Here is a 27946-nt window from a genome sequence, read left to right as displayed (position 1 = left end):
TGGGTCGAGAAGAAGGAGGCCCCGCGAAAGGGGACCAAGGCACGTGGAGACCGAGAGACCGGAGGCACGAGGACCCCATCCGACGAACTTTATTCTTGTTTCCTCCCCAAAGGAGAGACGTTGGCTTCACAAACGGTTGGAGAACAAAACAATAAACAAATATAAAATGAACACAAACTTGCTCAAAGTGCAATACTCCCTTCCGCCACTAGATGGGAGGCTTCCCAATGCAAAGTATAGGCAAAGGTTTGCAATACCTCCTCTTGCCATTCAGTGGCAGGCTTTTTAAATCAAAGTATAGACCGGGCATTTGCAATACTCTCTTCCGCCACTAGATGGGAGGCTTCCCAACTCAAAGTATAGGCAAATGTTTGCAATTATCTCCTTTGGCCACTCGGGGGCAGGCTTTCCTATCCAAAGTATAGGCTGGGCATTTGCAATACTCACTTCCGCCACTAGATGGGAGGCTTCCCAACTCAAAGTATAGGCAAAGGTTTGCAATGCCTCCTCTGGCCATTCGGTGGCAGGCTTGTTAAACTAAAGTATAGGCTGGGCATTTGCAATACTCACTTCCGCCACTAGATGGGAGGCTTATCAATGCAAAGTATAGGCAAAGGTTTGCAATACCTCCTCTTGCCATTCGGTGGCAGGCTTTTTAAACCAAAGTATAGACCAGGCATTTGCAATACTCTCTTCCGCCATTAGATGGGAGGCTTCCCAACTCAAAGAATAGGCAAAGGTTTGCAATTATCTCCATTGGCCACTCGGGGGCAAGCTTCCCTATCCAAAGTATAGGCTGGGCATTTGCAATACTCCCTTCCGCCATTAGATGGGAGGCTTCCCAACTCAAAGAATAGGCAAAGGTTTGCAATTATCTCCATTGGCCACTTGGGGGCAAGCTTCCCTATCCAAAGTATAGGCTGGGCACTTGCAATACTCCCTTCCGCCACTAGATGGGAGGCTTCCCAATGCAAAGTATAGGATAAGGTTTGCAATACCTCCTCTGGCCACTTGGGGGCAGGCTTTTTAAATCAAAGTATAGGCTGGGCATTTGCAATACTCTCTTCCGCCACTAGATGGGAGGCTTCCCAACTCAAAGTATAGGCAAAGGTTTGCAATTATCTCCTTTGGCCACTCGGGGGCAGGCTTTCTTATCCAAAGTATAGGCTGGGCATTTGCAATACTCTCTTCCGCCACTAGATGGGAGGCTTCCCAACTCAAAGTATAGGCAAATGTTTGCAATTATCTCCTTTGGCCACTCGGGGGCAGGCTTTCCTATCCAAAGTATAGGCTGGGCATTTGCAATACTCACTTCCGCCACTAGATGGGAGGCTTCCCAACTCAAAGTATAGGCAAAGGTTTGCAATGCCTCCTCTGGCCATTCGGTGGCAGGCTTGTTAAACTAAAGTATAGGCTGGGCATTTGCAATACTCACTTCCGCCACTAGATGGGAGGCTTATCAATGCAAAGTATAGGCAAAGGTTTGCAATACCTCCTCTTGCCATTCGGTGGCAGGCTTTTTAAACCAAAGTATAGACCAGGCATTTGCAATACTCTCTTCCGCCATTAGATGGGAGGCTTCCCAACTCAAAGAATAGGCAAAGGTTTGCAATTATCTCCATTGGCCACTCGGGGGCAAGCTTCCCTATCCAAAGTATAGGCTGGGCATTTGCAATACTCCCTTCCGCCATTAGATGGGAGGCTTCCCAACTCAAAGAATAGGCAAAGGTTTGCAATTATCTCCATTGGCCACTTGGGGGCAAGCTTCCCTATCCAAAGTATAGGCTGGGCACTTGCAATACTCCCTTCCGCCACTAGATGGGAGGCTTCCCAATGCAAAGTATAGGATAAGGTTTGCAATACCTCCTCTGGCCACTTGGGGGCAGGCTTTTTAAATCAAAGTATAGGCTGGGCATTTGCAATACTCTCTTCCGCCACTAGATGGGAGGCTTCCCAACTCAAAGAATAGGCAAAGGTTTGCAATTATCTCCATTGGCCACTTGGGGGCAAGCTTTCCTATCCAAAGTATAGGCTGGGCACTTGCAATTCTTCCTTCCGCCACTAGATGGGAGGCTTTCCAATGCAAAGTATAGGATAAGGTTTGCAATATCTCCTTTGGCCACTTGGGGGCAGGCTTTCCTAACCAAAGTATAGACTGAGCATTTTGCAATGCTCCCTTCCGCCACTAGATGGGAGATTTCCCTACTCAAAGTATAGGCAAAGGTTTGCAATGCCTCCTCTGGCCATTCGGTGGCAAGCTTTTTAAACCAAAGTATAGGCTGGGCATTTGCAATACTGCCTTCCGCCACTAGATGGGAGACTTCCCTACTCAAAGTATAGGCAAAGGTTTGCAATACCTGCTTTGTCCACTCGGTGGCAGGCTTTTTAAATCAAAGTATAGGCTGGGCATTTGCAATACTCCCTTCCGCCGCTAGATGGGAGGCTTCCCAATGCAAAGTATAGGCCAAGGTTTGCAATACCTCCTCTGGCCATTCGGTGGCAGGCTTTTTAAACCAAAGTATAGGCTGGGCATTTGCAATACTCCCTTCCGCCACTAGATGGGAGGCTTCCCAACTGAAAGTATAGGCAAAGATTTGCAATATCTACTCTTGCCATTTGGTGGCAGGCTTTTTAGATGGGAGGCCTCCCAATGCAAAGTATAGGCAAAGGTTTGCGATATCTCCTTTGGCCACTCGGGGGCAGGCTTTCCTAATCAAAGTATAGGTTGGGCATTTGCAGTACTCCCTTCCGCCACTAGATGGGAGGCTTCCCAACTCAAAGTATAGGCAAAAATTTGCAATTATCTCCTTTGACCACGCAGGGGCAGGCTTTCTTAACCAAAGTATAGGCTGGGCATTTGTAATACTCCCTTCCGCCACTAGATGGGAGGCTTCCCAATACAAAGTATAGGCAAAGGTTTGCAATTATCTCCTTTGGCCACTTGGGGGTAGGCTTTTTAAACCAAAGTATAGGCTGGGCATTTGCAGTACTCCCTTCTGCCACTAGATGGGAGGCTTCCCAATGCAAAGTATAGGCCAAGGTTTGCAATTATCTCCTTTGGCCACTTGGGGGTAGGCTTTTTAAACCAAAGTATAGGCTGGGCATTTGCAATACTCACTTCCGCCACTAGATGGGAGGCTTCCCAACTGAAAGTATAGGCAAAGGTTTGCAATATCTACTCTTGCCATTTGGTGGCAGGCTTTTTAAACCAAAGTATAGGCTGGGCATTTGCAGTACTCCCTTCTGCCACTAGATGGGAGGCTTCCCAATGCAAAATATAGGCAAAGGTTTGCAATATCTCCTTTGTCCACTTGGGGGCAGGCTTTCCTAACCAAAGTATAGGCTGGGCATTTGCAATACTCCCTTCTGCCACTAGATGGGAGGCTTCCCAACTGAAAGTATAGGCAAAGGTTTGCAATACCTGCTTTGTCCACTCGGTGGCAGGCCTTCCTAACCAAAGCATAGGCTTGGCATTTGGTTGCCCACGAGAGGGCTAACAAAAGACTGCAGACTTCGATAATATAATGCATAGCATACAGATGTGGGGCGCTCTGCCCCCTCTAAAAGAAATAACCTTTTCACAACTGTCAGGGCACACCTTTGCCGGAACACCCCAGCAAAAAGAAGCAGAAGGGGGAAACAAACATGGAGAAACAGAGGCAAACTTTGGTGAACTTTGGCAACTCCACCCCAAGGCTGGGGCCACACCACCCCAAAGATTGAGTGGTGTCTTTCATCAACTTGCACGCTCACAACTTGTGTGTTCAACAGGAACAACTCGAGCGGCTACTTCCTTGCGTCCTCTGGGCCAGGAAGGGGCTGACCAGTGTCCAGAGCGCAGGTCAAGCTGGCCGGGAGGTCCAGGAGGGCGGAAACGGCCTTCTGCTCCATTTCGGAGAGACTGCGGTTGAGCGGATGAGGAGGCGCTGACGCGCAGGTTGACATGATGGGCGGTGGGGTGTTGAGCCTCAGGTTGAGGAAAACCTGGGAGGGAGGAAGAGGAGGAGGAGATGGGATGAAGTCACCCCAAACCCATTAGGGTCACTGCCCAGTAACCATTTGACACATTTTGTCCAGTTTCTAATATAAGAGATGCTCCATACAGCCGTCAGTATGTAGACGCCTGCAATACCACTGTCTGCCACTAGATGGTGCTCTCTTAGAACCAAGGCATAGGCTGGGGATTTGCAACTCCCCCTTCAGCCAATAGAGGGCAAACTTTGGGCATCCCTCCAGGTGTTTTGGACTTCAACTCCCACAATTCCTAACAGCCAAATTGTGGGAGTTGAACTCCAAAACACCTGGAAGGATGGCCAAAGTGGCCACAGGATGGCAGACTTCCATAAATATAGTATAGGCTAGGGACACGCAATACCTTCTTCAGGCACTAGATGGCAAAGTACAGGAATTTTAAGGCCTAACTGGCCGCCACCAAAACTACTTTCCAATGCAAATCCCTTTATTTTATTCGATTTAACTGTGTTGTACCCTTCCTCAAACTGTGAGGACAGGCTGATAACAAATTATTATTATTATCATTATCATTATCATTCATTGCCTGTCACACTGTCCTTCCCCAATATATGAATATTCCCGAAACCATCTAAATATTATTATTACAATATATTATTATGATTATTATCATCATCCATTGCCTGTCATGTTGTCTCTAATATCCTAATATACCCAACACACCCTAAATATTATTATTATTATTATTATTATTATTATTATTATTATTATTATTATTATATTTCATTGTCTGTTAATTATTATTAATATTATTATTATTATATATTAGTATCATCATCATGATCCATTGACTGACACATTGTCCTCTCCCAATATATGAATATGCCTAACACATTATAAATATTATTATAATATTATTATCATCATCCATTGCCTGTCATGTTGTCCCCAATATCCTAATATACCCAACACACCATTATTATTATTATTATTATTATTATTATTATTATTATTATTATTATTATTATTATTATATTTCATTGTGTCATATTATTATTATTATTATTATTATTATTATTATTATTATTATTGCTTTTATTATATACATTATTAGTATCATCATCATCCATTGACACATTGTCCTCTCCCAATATATGAATATTCCTAACATATTATAAATATTATTATAATATTATCATCATCCATTGCCTGTCATGTTGTCCCCAATATCCTAATATACCCAACACACCATTATTATTATTATTATTATTATTATTATTATATTAGTATCATCATCATCATCCATTGTGTGACACATTGTCCTCTCCCAATATATGAATATTCCTAACACATAAATATTATTATAATATTATTATCATCATCCATTGTCTGTCATGTTGTCCTTCCCCAATATACAAATATCCCCAGCACATCCTAAGTATTTTTTATTATATTATGATTACGATTATTATCACCATCCATTGCCTGACACGTTGTCCTCCCGAATATACTATGACCTCCAACATATCCTTCTTCTTCTTCTTCTTCTTCTTATTATTATTATTATTATTACTATTATTATTATTATATATTAGTATCCTCCTCCTCCCAATATACTACTATCCCCAACACATTTGCTCTAAGTATTATGGTGAGTTTTAGAGAAAAACGTATACCAAATGCAATATCCCCTTCGGCCACTAGATGGTGGACTTCCCTAACCAAAGTATAGGCACTGATATCAGTGGATCCATTCTCTTCTGTACAAACCAATATCTCAATACTTCCCCCTACTTACGCTAAACGATAACCATAAGCATTGGCCAGCGGAACATCCCGCCTCATGGTTTCCCGTTTAATGGCTCCCCATTGCCACCGGCCGGTGGCAATGGGGAGCCATTAAACGGGAAACCATGAGGCGGGATGTTCGGCTGGCCAAATGACTCCACCTTTGATGGACACTCACTCACCCACTCACTCACCTCCTGGGAGGGTCTGGAGAGCCAGTTGTAAATCCGGTGTCCTGGGGGCATCGTGGGGTCCGAATAGAAGAATCCGCCGAAGTCGAGGACCGGGAGAGGTCCTGGGAGGGGTCGGAGGGACAAAGGGGGGGGGGTCACAGACTGACCAGTGGCCAAGGGAGGGACCCACACACTCGCTTCCTCCTGGGTTACCTGGTAGGGGCCCCGATCCATCCCGGTCGCGGGCCGAGTACAAGGCTTGGAAGGACGGGTGGGAGAGTGTCCGCGAAGGGCACCAACCGGTCACCTGAAAGGTCAAGCAGACGGCCAGAATGACCTCGCGGCAACAATTGGGCAGAATAAGGTTGGACTGGATGACCTTTGGGGTTCCCTTACAACTCGATTAGAATATAAATTCCCTTTTCGGGAGGTTTTAAAACTCAGTCCAAAAGGCTTACTTTGTGTCCTCCTTAATGGACTAGATGACCCTTGGAGTGCCCTTCCGACACTATTGGAATACGGACTCTCCTTCTGTGGAGGTTTCGAAGCAGAGACCGGATGGCCATCTGTCGGGAGAGATTTCATCATGGTTTACTTTTACACTCAGGCTGGATGGCCTTTAGGGGTCCCTTCCAAATGTAGTGTCATTATTATTATTAATTATTATTAGTTATTATGTACACTGGAACTCAATCGACAGACCCAGTTTTTTGAACGGAACATGCCTAGCTGTATTTTATAATGTGTTTTATGAATATTGATGTAAGTTAATAATAATTTTTTTAACTGATTTATATTGCACTGTATACTTTTTATATATGTGTTTTTTGTAAGCCGCCCTGAGTCCCCTGTTGGGTGAGAAGGGCGGGATATAAATATTGTAATAAATAAATAAATTATTATAAATTATCATTATTATTTTATTTTATTATGACACAGCAAACAAGATAGATATGCTGGACTTGGTATCACAAAACCACAAGTCGAACATTTCCCAAGTGTCTAGGACTGTGTGATGTATTTTCGGATGATGCTGCAGATCCCAGTAGGGTGGCCTTTTGCTTATTATTATTATTATTATTATTATTATTATTATTATTATTTTATTATGACACAGCAAACAAGATAGATATGCTGGATTTCGTATCACAAAACCACAAGTTGAACACTTCCCAAGTGTCTAGGACTGTGTGATGTATTATTATTATTATTATTATTATTATTATTATTATTATTATTATTATTTTATTATGACACAGCAAACAAGATAGACATGCTGGATTTCGTATCACAAAACCACAAGTCGAACACTTCCCAAGTGTCTAGGACTGTGTGATGTATATTATTATTATTATTATTATTATTATTATTATTATTTTATTATGACACAGCAAACAAGATAGATATGCTGGATTTCGTATCACAAAACCACAAGTCGAACACTTCCCAAGTGTCTAGGACTGTGTGATGTATTTTCGGATGATGCGTGCAGATCCCAGCAGGGTGGCCTTTTGCAGTTGGCAGATCCTGATTTTGTCAATGTCTATTGTTTCCAAATGCCGGCTGAGATCTTTCGGCACGGCACCCAGTGTGCCCATCACCACCGGGACCACCTGCACTGGTTTCTGCCAGAGTCTTTGAAGTTCAATCTTGAGGTCCTGATAGCGGCTGAGTTTTTCCTGTTGTTTTTCGTCAATGCGACTGTCACCTGGGATGGCAACATCAATGATCCAAACCTTTTTCTTCTCCACAACTGTGATGTCTGGTGTGTTGTGTTCCAGAACTTTGTCAGTCTGGATTCGGAAGTCCCACAGTATCTTTGCATGTTCATTTTCCAAGACTTTTGCAGGTTTGTGATCCCACCAGTTCTTTGCTGCTGGGAGGTGGTACTTGAGGCATAAGTTCCAATGGATCCTTTGGGCCACATAGTTGTGCCTCTGTTTGTAGTCTGTCTGTGCGATTTTCTTACAGCAGCTGAGGATAGGATCCATGGTTTCGTCGGTTTCCTTGCAGAGTCTGCATTTTGGGTCATCAGCTGATTTTTCGATCTTGGCCTGAATGGCCTTTGTCCTGATGTCTTGTTTCTGGGCTGCAAGGATCAGGCCTTCAGTCTCCTTCTTCAGGGTCCCATTCGTGAGCCAGAGCCAGGTCTTCTATTATTATTATTATTATTATTATTATTATTATTATTATTATTATTATTATTAATGGCCTTTGTCCTGATGTCTTGCTCCTGGGCTGCAAGGATCAGGCCTTCTGTCTCCTTCTTCAGGGTCCCATTCGTGAGCCAGAGCCAGGTCTTCTATTATTATTATTATTATTATTATTATTATTATTATTATTAATGGCCTTTGTCCTGATGTCTTGCTCCTGGGCTGCAAGGACCAGGCCTTCTGTCTCCTTCTTCAGGGTCCCATTCGTGAGCCAGAGCCAGGTCTTCTATTATTATTATTATTATTATTATTATTATTATTATTATTATTATTATTAATGGCCTTTGTCCTGATGTCTTGCTCCTGGGCTGCAAGGATCAGGCCTTCTGTCTCCTTCTTCAGGGTCCCATTCGTGAGCCAGAGCCAGGTCTTCTATTATTATTATTATTATTATTATTATTATTATTATTATTATTATTAATTGCCTTTGTCCTGATGTCTTGCTCCTGGGCTGCAAGGATCAGGCCTTCTGTCTCCTTCTTCAGAGTCCCATTCGTGAGCCAGAGCCAGGTCTTCTATTATTATTATTATTATTATTATTATTATTATTATTATTAATGGCCTTTGTCCTGATGTCTTGCTCCTGGGCTGCAAGGACCAGGCCTTCTGTCTCCTTCTTCAGGGTCCCATTCGTGAGCCAGAGCCAGGTCTTCTATTATTATTATTATTATTATTATTATTATTATTATTATTATTATTATTATTATTAATTGCCTTTGTCCTGATGTCTTGCTCCTGGGCTGCAAGGATCAGGCCTTCTGTCTCCTTCTTCAGGGTCCCATTTGTGAGCCAGAGCCAGGTCTTCTCCTTCTCAGCTTCTTCCATTTTGTCAAGGAACTTCCCATGCCATGTTTTGTTGTGCCAGCTGTCAGCTCTAGTTTGTAGTGCGGTTTTCTTGTACTGGTTTTTTGTCTGCTGTGCTTTGAGGAGTTTCTGATTTTTGACTTCAATCAAAGCAGGTTCTTCACTTTGCTTGACATATTCTGCCAGGGCATGTTGTTGTTGTTGGGCATGTTGTTGTTGTTGTTGTTGTTGTTGTTGTTGTTGTTGTTGTTGTTCTTCTTCTTCTTCTTCTTCTTCTTCTTCTTCTTCTTCTTCTTCTTCTTCTTCTTCATATTATTATTATTATTATTATTATTATTATTATTATTATTTATATCCCACTTTTTCCCTCCATACAGAGACTCAGAGCATCTCACAACTCAAAGCATTTCAATACAACTTAAAATATACAAATAATAACAATACAAATAATAATAATACAAAAGATAGATACCTGTGCGGTGGGACAATGGGGGGTCCCGAAGGTGGGCTTCAAGTCCGGCATCCAGGGTGGGAACCCGACCCCATTGCAATTTGGCGTCTCTGCAAAACAAGAATATTATTACTATTGTTCTAATTATATTTTCACATGCATAGAATAATAATATAATAATATAATCACAATGAACCCGCTCAATAATATGATGTAATAATATAATATAATTGCAGCTAACCTGCTCAAACTATAATATAATAATGATAATATAATTGCAACTAAACCGCTCAATAATATAATTTAATAATGATAATATAATTGCAACTAAACCGCTCAATACTATAATATAATAATGATAATATAATTGCAACTAACCTGCTCAATACTATAATATAATAATGATAATATAATTGCAACTAAGCCGCTCAATAATATAATAATAATAATATAATTGCAGCTAACCTGCTCAATACTATAATATAATAATGATAATATAATTGCAACTAACCTGCTCAATACTATAATATAATAATAATATAATTGCAACTAAACCGCTCAATAATATAATTTAATAATGATAATATAATTGCAACTAAACCGCTCAATACTATAATATAATAATGATAATATAATTGCAACTAACCTGCTCAATACTATAATATAATAATGATAATATAATTGCAACTAAGCCGCTCAATAATATAATAATAATAATATAATTGCAGCTAACCTGCTCAATACTATAATATAATAATAATATAATTGCAACTAAACTGCTCAATACTATAATATAATAATAATATAATTGCAACTAAACTGCTCAATACTATAATATAATAATATTATAATTGCAACTAACCTGCTCAATACTATAATATAATAATAATATAATTGCAACTAAACCGCTCAATAATATAATATAATAATAATATAATTGCAACTAAACTGCTCAATACTATAATATAATACAGTAATAATATAATTGCAACTAAACCGCTCAATAATATAATATAATAATAATATGATTGCAACTGCTCAATAATATAATAATAATATAATTGCAACTAAACTGCTCAATACTATAATATAATAATATTATAATTGCAACTAACCTGCTCAATACTATAATATAATAATAATATAATTGCAAGTAAACCGCTCAATAATATAATATAATAATAATATAATTGCAACTAAACTGCTCAATAATATAATATAATACAGTAATAATATAATTGCAAGTAAACCGCTCAATAATATAATATAATAATAATATGATTGCAACTGCTCAATAATATAATAATATTATAATTGCAACTAAACTGCTCAATAATATAATAGTAATAATATAATTGCAACTAACCTGCTCAATACTATAATATAATAATAATAATATAATTGCAACTAAACTGCTCAATAATATAATATAATAATGATAATATAATTGCAACTAAACCACTCAATAATATAATAATAATAATAATAATAATATAATTGCAACTAACCTGCTCAATAATATAATATAATATAACAATATAATTGCAACTAACCTGCGCAATAATACAATAATAATATAATTGCCACTAACCTGCTCAATACTATAATGTAATATAATAATAATATAATTGCAACTAAACCGCTCAATAATATAATATAATACAGTAATAATATAATTGCAACTAACCTGCTCAATAATATAATATAATAATAATATAATTGCAACTAAACCGCTCAATAATATCATACAGTAATAATATAATTGCAACTAACCTGCTCAATAATATAATATAATCATAATATAATTGCAACTAACCTGCGCAATAATACAATAATAATATAATTGCCACTAACCTGCTCAATACTATAATAATAATATAATAATAATATAATTGCAACTAAACCGCTCAATAATATAATATAATACAGTAATAATATAATTGCAACTAACCTGCTCAATAATATAATATAATAATAATATAATTGCAACTAACCTGCTCAATAATATAATAATAATATAATTGCAACTAACCTGCTCAATAATATAATAATATACTTGCAACTAAACCGCTCAATAATATAATACAATAATAATAATATAATTGCAACTAACCTGCTTGATAATATAATAATATAATCGCAACTAACTTGCTCGATAATATAATAATAATATATAATTGCAACTAACCTGTTTGATAATATAAGAATAATATAACCACAATTAACCTGCTCAATAAAATATTATATTATATTTTATGGTATTGTTTTACATTATATTATTATTATCAATATCATATGTACATACCATATTAGTATTATACATTACTGTATTGTACTCTACCACTGCACTGCAATATTATTAGGAATATTACATGTCATATATAATACACAATTATTATATTGTACTATATTATTATACCACAATACATATGGATATTATATTATTATATTGTACTATATTATTATACCACAATACATATGGATATTATATTATTATACTGTACTATATTATTATACCACAATATATATGGATATTATATTATTATACTGTACTATATTATTATACCACAATATATATGGATATTATATTATTATACTGTACTATATTATTATACCACAATATATATGGATATTATATTATTATACTGTACTATATTATTATACCACAATACATATGGTTATTATATTATTATACTGTACTATATTATTATACCACAATACATATGGTTATTATATTATTATACTGTACTATATTATTATACCACAATATATATGGTTATTATATTATTATACTGTACTATATTATTATACCACAATACATATGGTTATTATATTATTATACTGTACTATATTATTATACCACAATACATATGGTTATTATATTATTATACTGTACTATATTATTATACCACAATATATATGGATATTATATTATTATACTGTACTATATTATTATACCACAATACATATGGTTATTATATTATTATACTGTACTATATTATTATACCACAATATATATGGATATTATATTATTATACTGTACTATATTATTATACCACAATATATATGGTTATTATATTATTATACTGTACTATATTATTATACCACAATACATATGGTTATTATATTATTATATTGTACTATATTATTATACCACAATACATATGGTTATTATATTATTATATTGTACTATATTATTATACCACAATACATATGGTTATTATATTATTATACTGTACTATATTATTATACCACAATACATATGGATATTATATTATTATACTGTACTATATTATTATACCACAATACATATGGATATTATATTATTATACTGTACTATATTATTATACCACAATATATATGGATATTATATTATTATACTGTACTATATTATTATACCACAATACATATGGTTATTATATTATTATACTGTACTATATTATTATACCACAATACATATGGTTATTATATTATTATACTGTACTATATTATTATACCACAATACATATGGATATTATATTATTATATTGTACTATATTATTATACCACAATACATATGGTTATTATATTATTATACTGTACTATATTATTATACCACAATACATATGGATATTATATTATTATACTGTACTATATTATTATACCACAATACATATGGTTATTATATTATTATACTGTACTATATTATTATACCACAATACATATGGTTATTATATTATTATACTGTACTATATTATTATACCACAATACATATGGATATTATATTATTATACTGTACTATATTATTATACCACAATACATATGGATATTATATTATTATATTGTACTATATTATTATACCACAATATATATGGATATTATATTATTATACTGTACTATATTATTATACCACAATATATATGGATATTATATTATTATACTGTACTATATTATTATACCACAATATATATGGATATTATATTATTATACTGTACTATATTATTATACCACAATACATATGGTTATTATATTATTATACTGTACTATATTATTATACCACAATATATATGGTTATTATATTATTATACTGTACTATATTATTATACCACAATACATATGGATATTATATTATTATACTGTACTATATTATTATACCACAATACATATGGTTATTATATTATTATACTGTACTATATTATTATACCACAATACATATGGATATTATATTATTATACTGTACTATATTATTATACCACAATACATATGGTTATTATATTATTATACTGTACTATATTATTATACCACAATACATATGGTTATTATATTATTATACTGTACTATATTATTATACCACAATACATATGGTTATTATATTATTATACTGTACTATATTATTATACCACAATACATATGGATATTATATTATTATATTGTACTATATTATTATACCACAATATATATGGATATTATATTATTATACTGTACTATATTATTATACCACAATACATATGGTTATTATATTATTATACTGTACTATATTATTATACCACAATACATATGGTTATTATATTATTATACTGTACTATATTATTATACCACAATATATATGGATATTATATTATTATACTGTACTATATTATTATACCACAATACATATGGTTATTATATTATTATACTGTACTATATTATTATACCACAATATATATGGTTATTATATTATTATACTGTACTATATTATTATACCACAATACATATGGATATTATATTATTATACTGTACTATATTATTATACCACAATACATATGGTTATTATATTATTATACTGTACTATATTATTATACCACAATACATATGGTTATTATATTATTATACTGTACTATATTATTATACCACAATATATATGGTTATTATATTATTATACTGTACTATATTATTATACCACAATACATATGGTTATTATATTATTATACTGTACTATATTATTATACCACAATATATATGGATATTATATTATTATATTGTACTATATTATTATACCACAATATATATGGATATTATATTATTATACTGTACTATATTATTATACCACAATACATATGGTTATTATATTATTATACTGTACTATATTATTATACCACAATATATATGGATATTATATTATTATACTGTACTATATTATTATACCACAATACATATGGTTATTATATTATTATACTGTACTATATTATTATACCACAATACATATGGTTATTATATTATTATACTGTACTATATTATTATACCACAATACATATGGATATTATATTATTATACTGTACTATTTTATTATACCACAATACATATGGATATTATATTATTATACTGTACTATTTTATTATACCACAATACATATGGATATTATATTATTATACTGTACTATATTATTATACCACAATACATATGGATATTATATTATTATACTGTACTATATTATTATACCACAATACATATGGATATTATATTATTATACTGTACTATATTATTATACCACAATACATATGGATATTATATTATTATACTGTACTATATTATTATACCACAATACATATGGTTATTATATTATTATACTGTACTATATTATTATACCACAATACATATGGATATTATATTATTATATTGTACTATATTATTATACCACAATACATATGGATATTATATTATTATACTGTACTATATTATTATACCACAATACATATGGATATTATATTATTATACTGTACTATATTATTATACCACAATACATATGGATATTATATTATTATATTGTACTATATTATTATACCACAATATATATGGATATTATATTATTATACTGTACTATATTATTATACCACAATACATATGGATATTATATTATTATACTGTACTATATTATTATACCACAATACATATGGATATTATATTATTATACTGTACTATATTATTATACCACAATACATATGGATATTATATTATTATACTGTACTATATTATTATACCACAATACATATGGTTATTATATTATTATACTGTACTATATTATTATACCACAATACATATGGTTATTATATTATTATACTGTACTATATTATTATACCACAATACATATGGTTATTATATTATTATACTGTACTATATTATTATACCACAATACATATGGTTATTATATTATTATATTGTACTATATTATTATACCACAATACATATGGTTATTATATTATTATACTGTACTATATTATTATACCACAATACATATGGTTATTATATTATTATACTGTACTATATTATTATACCACAATACATATGGATATTATATTATTATATTGTACTATATTATTATACCACAATATATATGGATATTATATTATTATATTGTACTATATTATTATACCACAATACATATGGATATTATATTATTATATTGTACTATATTATTATACCACAATACATATGGATATTATATTATTATATTGTACTATATTATTATACCACAATACATATGGTTATTATATTATTATACTGTACTATATTATTATACCACAATACATATGGTTATTATATTATTATACTGTACTATATTATTATACCACAATACATATGGATATTATATTATTATACTGTACTATATTATTATACCACAATACATATGGATATTATATTATTATATTGTACTATATTATTATACCACAATACATATGGTTATTATATTATTATACTGTACTATATTATTATACCACAATATATATGGATATTATATTATTATACTGTACTATATTATTATACCACAATATATATGGTTATTATATTATTATACTGTACTATATTATTATACCACAATACATATGGTTATTATATTATTATATTGTACTATATTATTATACCACAATACATATGGTTATTATATTATTATATTGTACTATATTATTATACCACAATACATATGGTTATTATATTATTATACTGTACTATATTATTATACCACAATACATATGGATATTATATTATTATACTGTACTATATTATTATACCACAATACATATGGATATTATATTATTATACTGTACTATATTATTATACCACAATATATATGGATATTATATTATTATACTGTACTATATTATTATACCACAATACATATGGTTATTATATTATTATACTGTACTATATTATTATACCACAATACATATGGTTATTATATTATTATACTGTACTATATTATTATACCACAATACATATGGATATTATATTATTATACTGTACTATATTATTATACCACAATACATATGGATATTATATTATTATACTGTACTATATTATTATACCACAATACATATGGATATTATATTATTATACTGTACTATATTATTATACCACAATATATATGGATATTATATTATTATACTGTACTATATTATTATACCACAATACATATGGTTATTATATTATTATACTGTACTATATTATTATACCACAATACATATGGTTATTATATTATTATACTGTACTATATTATTATACCACAATACATATGGATATTATATTATTATATTGTACTATATTATTATACCACAATACATATGGTTATTATATTATTATACTGTACTATATTATTATACCACAATACATATGGATATTATATTATTATACTGTACTATATTATTATACCACAATACATATGGTTATTATATTATTATACTGTACTATATTATTATACCACAATACATATGGTTATTATATTATTATACTGTACTATATTATTATACCACAATACATATGGTTATTATATTATTATACTGTACTATATTATTATACCACAATACATATGGATATTATATTATTATATTGTACTATATTATTATACCACAATATATATGGATATTATATTATTATACTGTACTATATTATTATACCACAATATATATGGATATTATATTATTATACTGTACTATATTATTATACCACAATATATATGGATATTATATTATTATACTGTACTATATTATTATACCACAATACATATGGTTATTATATTATTATACTGTACTATATTATTATACCACAATATATATGGTTATTATATTATTATACTGTACTATATTATTATACCACAATACATATGGATATTATATTATTATATTGTACTATATTATTATACCACAATACATATGGTTATTATATTATTATACTGTACTATATTATTATACCACAATACATATGGATATTATATTATTATACTGTACTATATTATTATACCACAATACATATGGTTATTATATTATTATACTGTACTATATTATTATACCACAATACATATGGTTATTATATTATTATACTGTACTATATTATTATACCACAATACATATGGTTATTATATTATTATACTGTACTATATTATTATACCACAATACATATGGATATTATATTATTATATTGTACTATATTATTATACCACAATATATATGGATATTATATTATTATACTGTACTATATTATTATACCACAATATATATGGATATTATATTATTATACTGTACTATATTATTATACCACAATATATATGGATATTATATTATTATACTGTACTATATTATTATACCACAATACATATGGTTATTATATTATTATACTGTACTATATTATTATACCACAATATATATGGATATTATATTATTATACTGTACTATATTATTATACCACAATACATATGGTTATTATATTATTATACTGTACTATATTATTATACCACAATACATATGGTTATTATATTATTATACTGTACTATATTATTATACCACAATACATATGGATATTATATTATTATACTGTACTATTTTATTATACCACAATACATATGGATATTATATTATTATACTGTACTATTTTATTATACCACAATACATATGGATATTATATTATTATACTGTACTATATTATTATACCACAATACATATGGATATTATATTATTATACTGTACTATATTATTATACCACAATACATATGGATATTATATTATTATACTGTACTATATTATTATACCACAATACATATGGATATTATATTATTATACTGTACTATATTATTATACCACAATACATATGGTTATTATATTATTATACTGTACTATATTATTATACCACAATACATATGGATATTATATTATTATATTGTACTATATTATTATACCACAATACATATGGATATTATATTATTATACTGTACTATATTATTATACCACAATACATATGGATATTATATTATTATACTGTACTATATTATTATACCACAATACATATGGATATTATATTATTATATTGTACTATATTATTATACCACAATATATATGGATATTATATTATTATACTGTACTATATTATTATACCACAATACATATGGATATTATATTATTATACTGTACTATATTATTATACCACAATACATATGGATATTATATTATTATACTGTACTATATTATTATACCACAATACATATGGATATTATATTATTATACTGTACTATATTATTATACCACAATACATATGGTTATTATATTATTATACTGTACTATATTATTATACCACAATACATATGGTTATTATATTATTATACTGTACTATATTATTATACCACAATACATATGGTTATTATATTATTATACTGTACTATATTATTATACCACAATACATATGGTTATTATATTATTATATTGTACTATATTATTATACCACAATACATATGGTTATTATATTATTATACTGTACTATATTATTATACCACAATACATATGGATATTATATTATTATATTGTACTATATTATTATACCACAATATATATGGATATTATATTATTATATTGTACTATATTATTATACCACAATACATATGGATATTATATTATTATATTGTACTATATTATTATACCACAATACATATGGATATTATATTATTATATTGTACTATATTATTATACCACAATACATATGGTTATTATATTATTATACTGTACTATATTATTATACCACAATACATATGGTTATTATATTATTATACTGTACTATATTATTATACCACAATACATATGGATATTATATTATTATACTGTACTATATTATTATACCACAATACATATGGATATTATATTATTATATTGTACTATATTATTATACCACAATACATATGGTTATTATATTATTATACTGTACTATATTATTATACCACAATACATATGGATATTATATTATTATACTGTACTATATTATTATACCACAATATATATGGATATTATATTATTATACTGTACTATATTATTATACCACAATATATATGGATATTATATTATTATACTGTACTATATTATTATACCACAATACATATGGTTATTATATTATTATACTGTACTATATTATTATACCACAATATATATGGATATTATATTATTATACTGTACTATATTATTATACCACAATACATATGGTTATTATATTATTATACTGTACTATATTATTATACCACAATACATATGGTTATTATATTATTATACTGTACTATATTATTATACCACAATACATATGGATATTATATTATTATACTGTACTATTTTATTATACCACAATACATATGGATATTATATTATTATACTGTACTATTTTATTATACCACAATACATATGGATATTATATTATTATACTGTACTATATTATTATACCACAATACATATGGATATTATATTATTATACTGTACTATATTATTATACCACAATACATATGGATATTATATTATTATACTGTACTATATTATTATACCACAATACATATGGATATTATATTATTATACTGTACTATATTATTATACCACAATACATATGGTTATTATATTATTATACTGTACTATATTATTATACCACAATACATATGGATATTATATTATTATATTGTACTATATTATTATACCACAATACATATGGATATTATATTATTATACTGTACTATATTATTATACCACAATACATATGGATATTATATTATTATACTGTACTATATTATTATACCACAATACATATGGATATTATATTATTATATTGTACTATATTATTATACCACAATATATATGGATATTATATTATTATACTGTACTATATTATTATACCACAATACATATGGATATTATATTATTATACTGTACTATATTATTATACCACAATATATATGGATATTATATTATTATACTGTACTATATTATTATACCACAATACATATGGTTATTATATTATTATACTGTACTATATTATTATACCACAATACATATGGTTATTATATTATTATACTGTACTATATTATTATACCACAATACATATGGATATTATATTATTATACTGTACTATATTATTATACCACAATACATATGGTTATTATATTATTATACTGTACTATATTATTATACCACAATACATATGGTTATTATATTATTATACTGTACTATATTATTATACCACAATACATATGGATATTATATTATTATACTGTACTATATTATTATACCACAATACATATGGTTATTATATTATTATACTGTACTATATTATTATACCACAATACATATGGTTATTATATTATTATACTGTACTATATTATTATACCACAATACATATGGTTATTATATTATTATACTGTACTATATTATTATACCACAATACATATGGTTATTATATTATTATACTGTACTATATTATTATACCACAATACATATGGATATTATATTATTATATTGTACTATATTATTATACCACAATATATATGGATATTATATTATTATATTGTACTATATTATTATACCACAATACATATGGATATTATATTATTATATTGTACTATATTATTATACCACAATACATATGGATATTATATTATTATATTGTACTATATTATTATACCACAATACATATGGTTATTATATTATTATACTGTACTATATTATTATACCACAATACATATGGTTATTATATTATTATACTGTACTATATTATTATACCACAATACATATGGATATTATATTATTATACTGTACTATATTATTATACCACAATACATATGGATATTATATTATTATATTGTACTATATTATTATACCACAATACATATGGATATTATATTATTATACTGTACTATATTATTATACCACAATACATATGGATATTATATTATTATACTGTACTATATTATTATACCACAATATATATGGCACACTACCAGTATATAATACACTACCATTACTGTATTATGATTGCCGTGTACCTTCTTCCTCCGACTCTTCCTCGTCTTCGTCCCAAAGCTCATGCCGGGGGTCCGGCTCCTCCAACATCCCTCCTTGCAAAGCCTATGGGGTGGGTGTAAAAACACAACTAAATCCAGGACTGCATCTCCCATCATCCCCGCTCTGCTCAAAACGCTCCATTCCGGCTCTTACCGGCAGGAAGGATCCTTCTTCTTTCTTGTATTTTTAGTTTTGCTTTTACAAAATGAGGTGTTTTGGACTCCAGATCCCAGAATCCCCAGTTCCCTGGGGGTAGCTTGAAGACCAAACTTTAGCAACTATTACAGTATTTATTTATTTGTTTATTTTATTTGCAGTATTTATATTCCGCTCTTCTTTCTCACCCCGAAGGGGACTCAGGGCGGATTACAATGAACACCTATCTGGCAAACATTCAATGCCAACAGACAAACAACATACAGTATAGACAGACACAGAGGCCTTTAACATTTTTTTCCAGCTTCACGATTCCGGCCACAGGGGGAGCTGTTGCTTCACCGTCCACTAGTGGCTGTACTTCCTCATTCCTTTCCTCGTGTTTTGCTGGCGGTTTTATGGTGTTGTAAATTAGTTAAATTAGCCTCCCCGCATAAAGCGTACCTAAATTTCCCTACTTGACAGATGCAACTGTCTTTTGGGGCTGCATAGGTCAACAGCAAGCCGGGCTATTTAATGGTCGGGGGCTTAACCCGACCTGGGCTTCGAACTCATGACCTCTCGGTCAGTAGTGATTTATTGCAGCTGGTTACTAGCCAGCTGCGCCACAGCCCGGCCCCAGTAGAGTCTCACTTATCCAAACTTCACTTATCCAACGTTCTGGATTATCCAAGCCATTTTTGTAGTCAATGTTTTCAATGCATTGTGATATTTTGGTGCTAAATTCGTAAATACAGTAATTACAACATAATATTACTGCGTACTGAACTACTTTTTCTGTCAAATTAGTATGTGATATATGTATGTGTGTATATAGTATGTGATATGTGTGTGTATATATAGTGTGTGTATATATAGTGTGTGCATGTGTGTATATATAGTATGTGATATGTGTGTGTGTATATAAGATGTGATATATGTGTGTGTGTGTGAATATATATATAGTGTGGGATATATGTGTGTATATATAAATATAGTGTATACTAGCTGTGCCCGGCCACGCGTTGCTGTGTCTGAGTCTGGTGGTGTTGGTCAGTCTACATTAGGTTGTATTGATGCTGTGACCTCCACCCTTCTTTATACTCACATTAGTAATAGTATTTGAAGTCTGTTACCTTCTTCAATTTTTGTGTTGATTGATAATTGCTTGAGATCCCTGTTGTCTTTGGTTTGTTGTTAGTTGTAATGTCTGATTCTGCTGAGTGCGGTTTATATTTTTATTGTGGTACAATAGTCTTTTTTTTGTTTTGCCTGTGTAGGTGTTTATTGTTGTTGTTGTTGTGGTCATGAAGGTTGGATAAGTTAGATGCTACTGTATTGTTTTTTGGAGGCCCAGTGTAGCACTGACTGGCCTCTCAGCCTCAGTGCCTGGCTGTTTCTTGCCTGTGATGGTGTTGATTCTTGTTGTTGTTGTTGTTGTTGTTGTTGTTGTTGTCATTGTTATTATTGTAATTGTTTTTTTGGAGGTCAAGTGTGAATGTAGGGATTGGGGAGGTGGATGAGTTGTGTTGTCAAATTTTGTATTTGTTATAGTCACAATGCGTTGTCAGTTTTGTGGGTCTGGATTGTGGTTTTGTGGTGTGGTTGTATTGTTACAACTGAGAGGCAAGGCTTTTGCATTGTTTTGCCAAGTTTTGTATTTCTGGGTCGTTTAGTTGTGTTGTTATAGTCATGATGCGTTGTTGTGAGTTTTGTGGGTCCGGATTGTGGTTTTGTGTTGTGGTTGTGTTCTTACAACTGGGAGGCAAGGCTTTTGCATTGTGTTGTCAAATTTTGTATTTCTGGGGCGTTTAGTTGTGTTATAGTCACAATGCATTGTTGTGAGTTTTGTGGGTCCGGATTGTGGTTTTGTGGTGTGGTTGTGTTGTTACAACCGGGAGGCAAGGTTTTTGTGTTGTGTTGTCAAGTTTTATATTTCTGGGGCATTTAGTTGTGTGCCAAGTTTTGTATTTCTGGGACGTTTAGTTGTGTTGTTATAGTCACGATGCATTGTTGTGAGTTTTGTGGGTCCGGAATGTAGTTTTGTGGTGTGGTTGTGTTGTTACAACCGGGAGGCAAGGCTTTTGCGTTGTGTTGTCAAGTTTTATATTTCTGGGGCGTTTAGTTGTGTGCCAAGTTTCGTATTTCTGGGGCGTTTAGTTGTGTTGTTATAGTCACGATGCGTTGTTGTGAGTTTTATGGGTCCGGATTGTGGTTTTGTGGTGTGGTTGTGTTGTTACATCCTGGAGGGAAGGCTTTTGCATTGTGTTGCCAAGTTTCGTATTTCTGGGGCGTTTAGTTGCATTGTTATAGTCACGATGCGTTGTTGTGAGTTTTGTGGGCCCTGTGTGGTTTTGTGGTGTGGTTGTGTTGTTACAACTGGGAGGCAAGGCTTTTGCATTGTGTTGCCAAGTTTTGTATTTCTGGGGTGTTTAGTTGTGTTGTTATCGCATGATGCGTTGTTGTGAGTTTTGTGGGTCTGGATTGTGGTTTTGTGGTGTGGTTGTGTTGTTGTAACCTGGAGGCAAGCCTTTTGCATTGTGTTGCCAAATTTCGTATTTCTGGGATGTTTAGTTTTGTTGTTATAGTCACTGCGCAAACAACTTTATCATTTTATATATATAGATATAGTATGTGACATGTGTGAATATATAGTATATGACATGTGTGTGTATGTGTATATATGTGTGTGTGTATGTATAGTAAGTGATATGTGTGTGTGTATATAGGATGTGATATATGTGTGTGTGTGTGAGGATATATATATATATATATATATATATATATATATATATAGTGTGGGATGTGTGTATATATAAATATAGTGTGTGTGTATATAGTATGTGACGTGTGTATGTATAGTATGTGTTATATGTGTGTGTATATAGTAAGTGATACGTGTGTGTATATAGGATGTGATATATGTGTGTGTGTGTGAATATATATATAGTGTGAGCTATATGCATGTGTATATATAAATAGTGTGTGTATACAGTATATAGTATGTGATATATATGTGTGTGTATATATAGTGTGTATGTATATATATAGTATGTAATATATGTATGTGTTTATAATGTGTGTGTGTGTGTGTGTATATATATATATATATATATATATATATATATATATAGTGTATATATATGTGTGTGTGTGTATATACCGTATATATATTATTTTATTTTATATGCTTTTATGGTTTTAACTTGGATTTAATATGAATGTTGTTCAATACTGTTTTAATATTTTTATACTTGTACAGTAGAGTCTCGCTTATCCAACATGGATAAGCGAATATGTTGGATAATAAGGAGGGATTAAGGAAAAGCCTATTAAACGTCAAATTAGGTTATGATTTTACAAATTAAGCACCAAAACATCATGTTATACAACACATTTGACAGAAAAAGTAGTTCAATACCCAGTAATGTTATGTAGTAATTACTGTATTTACGAATTTAGCACCAAAATATCACGATATATTGAAAACACTGACTGCAAAAATGCGTTGGATAATCCAGAACGTTGGATAAGCGAGACTCTACTGTATGTGTGTGTGTATATATATATATATATATATAGAGAGAGAGAGAGAGAGAGAGAGAGAGTCCATATATATAGTATGTGATATGTGTGTGTATATACATAGTGTGTGTGTATATATATATAGTATGTGTGTGTATATAGTATGTAATATATGTATTTGTGTGTATATATAACAACAACAACAAACTTGGGAACTCAGAGCAGTTTACACATAGTAAACATTCAATACACATACATTATACAATATACAACAAACCAACAGAACAGCAATTAACTTAAACATAATTAAAATTCCAACATTTTAAAAAAACAATGTAAAAACATTAATAAAAGTACAGTATATATATATATATATATATATATATATATATATATATATATATATATGATGTGATACATGTGTGTGTGCATATATATTGTGATATATATAGTAAATATTGTGTGTAAATATGGTATTTGATATGTGTGTTTTTGTATATATATAGGATGTGATATATATAGTTAGTATATTGTGTGTATATAGAGTACGTGATATATGTGTGTGTGAATATATATATATAGTATGAGATATAAGTATGTGTATATATATATATAATAGAGAGAGAGAGTGTGTATATATAATGTTATATATGTATGTGTGTGTGTATATATATATATAGTGTGTGTGTGTGTGTGTATATATAGTTTTTTATTTTATATGCTTTTATGGTTTTAACTTGGATTTAATATTAATGTTAAATACTTTTTTATACTTGTATATTTTTTTTCAAAATATTTTTATTGAGGGTTTCTATTACAAACAAACAATATATATACTTGTATAGTTCAAGTTGTATTTCAATGTTTTCAGCTAATATCTAATAATACATTAAAATGCATTTAATGCTGTTTTAACGTTGTATATCTGTGCATTTTAAATTGGATTTGCAATGCTTTTAGTCTCCTTATGGAGACAAAATACTTTTTTAAATACTTTTAAATATAATATTTTTTTAAATACTTTTAAATACTTTTTTATACTTGTATATTTTTTTCAAAATATTTTTATTGAGGGTTTCTATTACAAACAAACAATATATATACTTGCATAGTTCAAGTTGTATTTCAATGTTTTCAGCTAATATCTAATAATACATTAAAATGCATTTAATGCTGTTTTAACGTTGTATATCTGTGCATTTTAAATTGGATTTGCAATGCTTTTAGTCTCCTTATGGAGACAAAATACTTTTTAAAATACTTTTAAATATAATATTTTTTTAAATACTTTTAAATACTTTTTTATACTTGTATATTTTTTTCAAAATATTTTTATTGAGGGTTTCTATTACAAACAAACAATATATATACTTGCATAGTTCAAGTTGTATTTCAATGTTTTCAGCTAATATCTAATAATATATTAAAATGCATTTAATGCTGTTTTAACGTTGTATATCTGTGCATTTTAAATTGGATTTGCAATGCTTTTAGTCTCCTTATGGAGACAAAATACTTTTTTAAATACTTTTAAATATAATATTTTTTTAAATACTTTTAAATACTTTTTTATACTTGTATATTTTTTTCAAAATATTTTTATTGAGGGTTTCTATTACAAACAAACAATATATATACTTGCATAGTTCAAGTTGTATTTCAATGTTTTCAGCTAATATCTAATAATATATTAAAATGCATTTAATGCTGTTTTAACGTTGTATATCTGTGCATTTTAAATTGGATTTGCAATGCTTTTAGTCTCCTTATGGAGACAAAGAGGGATATAAATAAACATACGTAGCAGTAATAATAATAATAATAATAATAATAATAATAATAATAATAATAATAATAATAATAATAATAATAATAATAACAACAACAGCAGCACGCTGAGGCTTTTATGCTAAGCTGCTTTGGGTAAATAAATAAGTAAATAATAACTAACCTGCTCAATAATATAATCATATAATAGCAACTCACTTGCTCAATAATATAATATAATACACGAATACAATCACAACCAACCTGTTCAATTCAGGTCTTCCGGCTGCTCCTTATCGCGCGTTTGTTCCCCTTGGGCGCAGTGTAGACGCAGGTGGGTGGCTCGGCATTAATCAGGAAACAGCCCCGCCCCCTGGTGGCCGACTTCCGACCAAAAGCTGCAAAGTTTTGGGGAACTACAACACCCAGAATCCCCCTCAAAATGGGACAACTAGGCTGGCAGGGGATGCTGGGACATGCAGTCCAGGTCAGGCAATGGCTGCCTTTTGCAAGCACAGGGGGGAAAGGTTTATATTTGGACACCAGACCCCATTGGCAACACAGCCAAGGATGATGGGAAATGTAGTGCCACAACTTTGAAAGAAACCTCGAGGATGATGGGAATTGTAGTGCCGCAACTTTGAAAGAAACCCAAGGATTATGGGAATTGTAGTGCCACAACTTTGAAAGAAACCTCGAGGATGATGGGAATTGTAGTGCCGCAACTTTGAAAGAAACCCAAGGATTATGGGAATTGTAGTGCCACAACTTTGAAAGAAACCTCGAGGATGATGGGAGTTGTAGTGCCACAAC

The 27946-nt window shown here is 30.2% G+C and overlaps 1 protein-coding gene across 1 annotated transcript; it reads right to left on the bottom strand.

The window, feature by feature from the left end:
* Nucleotides 1-73: 73 nt before the first annotated feature.
* On the bottom strand, nucleotides 74-27531 carry sap25 (Sin3A associated protein 25). The gene is made up of 6 exons (XM_062957605.1): nucleotides 27398-27531; nucleotides 21688-21769; nucleotides 9423-9511; nucleotides 6147-6240; nucleotides 5955-6055; nucleotides 74-3984 (listed from the first exon to the last, which is right to left on the bottom strand). The coding sequence occupies exons 2-6, from the start codon at nucleotides 21752-21754 to the stop codon at nucleotides 3787-3789; spliced, it is 549 nt and encodes a 182-aa protein (XP_062813675.1). The 5' UTR covers nucleotides 21755-21769; nucleotides 27398-27531; the 3' UTR covers nucleotides 74-3786.
* Nucleotides 27532-27946: the final 415 nt, after the last annotated feature.

Source organism: Anolis carolinensis, chromosome 6, assembly GCF_035594765.1.
Source record: "Anolis carolinensis isolate JA03-04 chromosome 6, rAnoCar3.1.pri, whole genome shotgun sequence".
Taxonomy (NCBI): domain Eukaryota; kingdom Metazoa; phylum Chordata; class Lepidosauria; order Squamata; family Dactyloidae; genus Anolis; species Anolis carolinensis.
The sequence above is the reverse complement of the archived record's forward strand: the minus strand, read 5'-3'. Positions and strand labels throughout refer to the sequence as shown.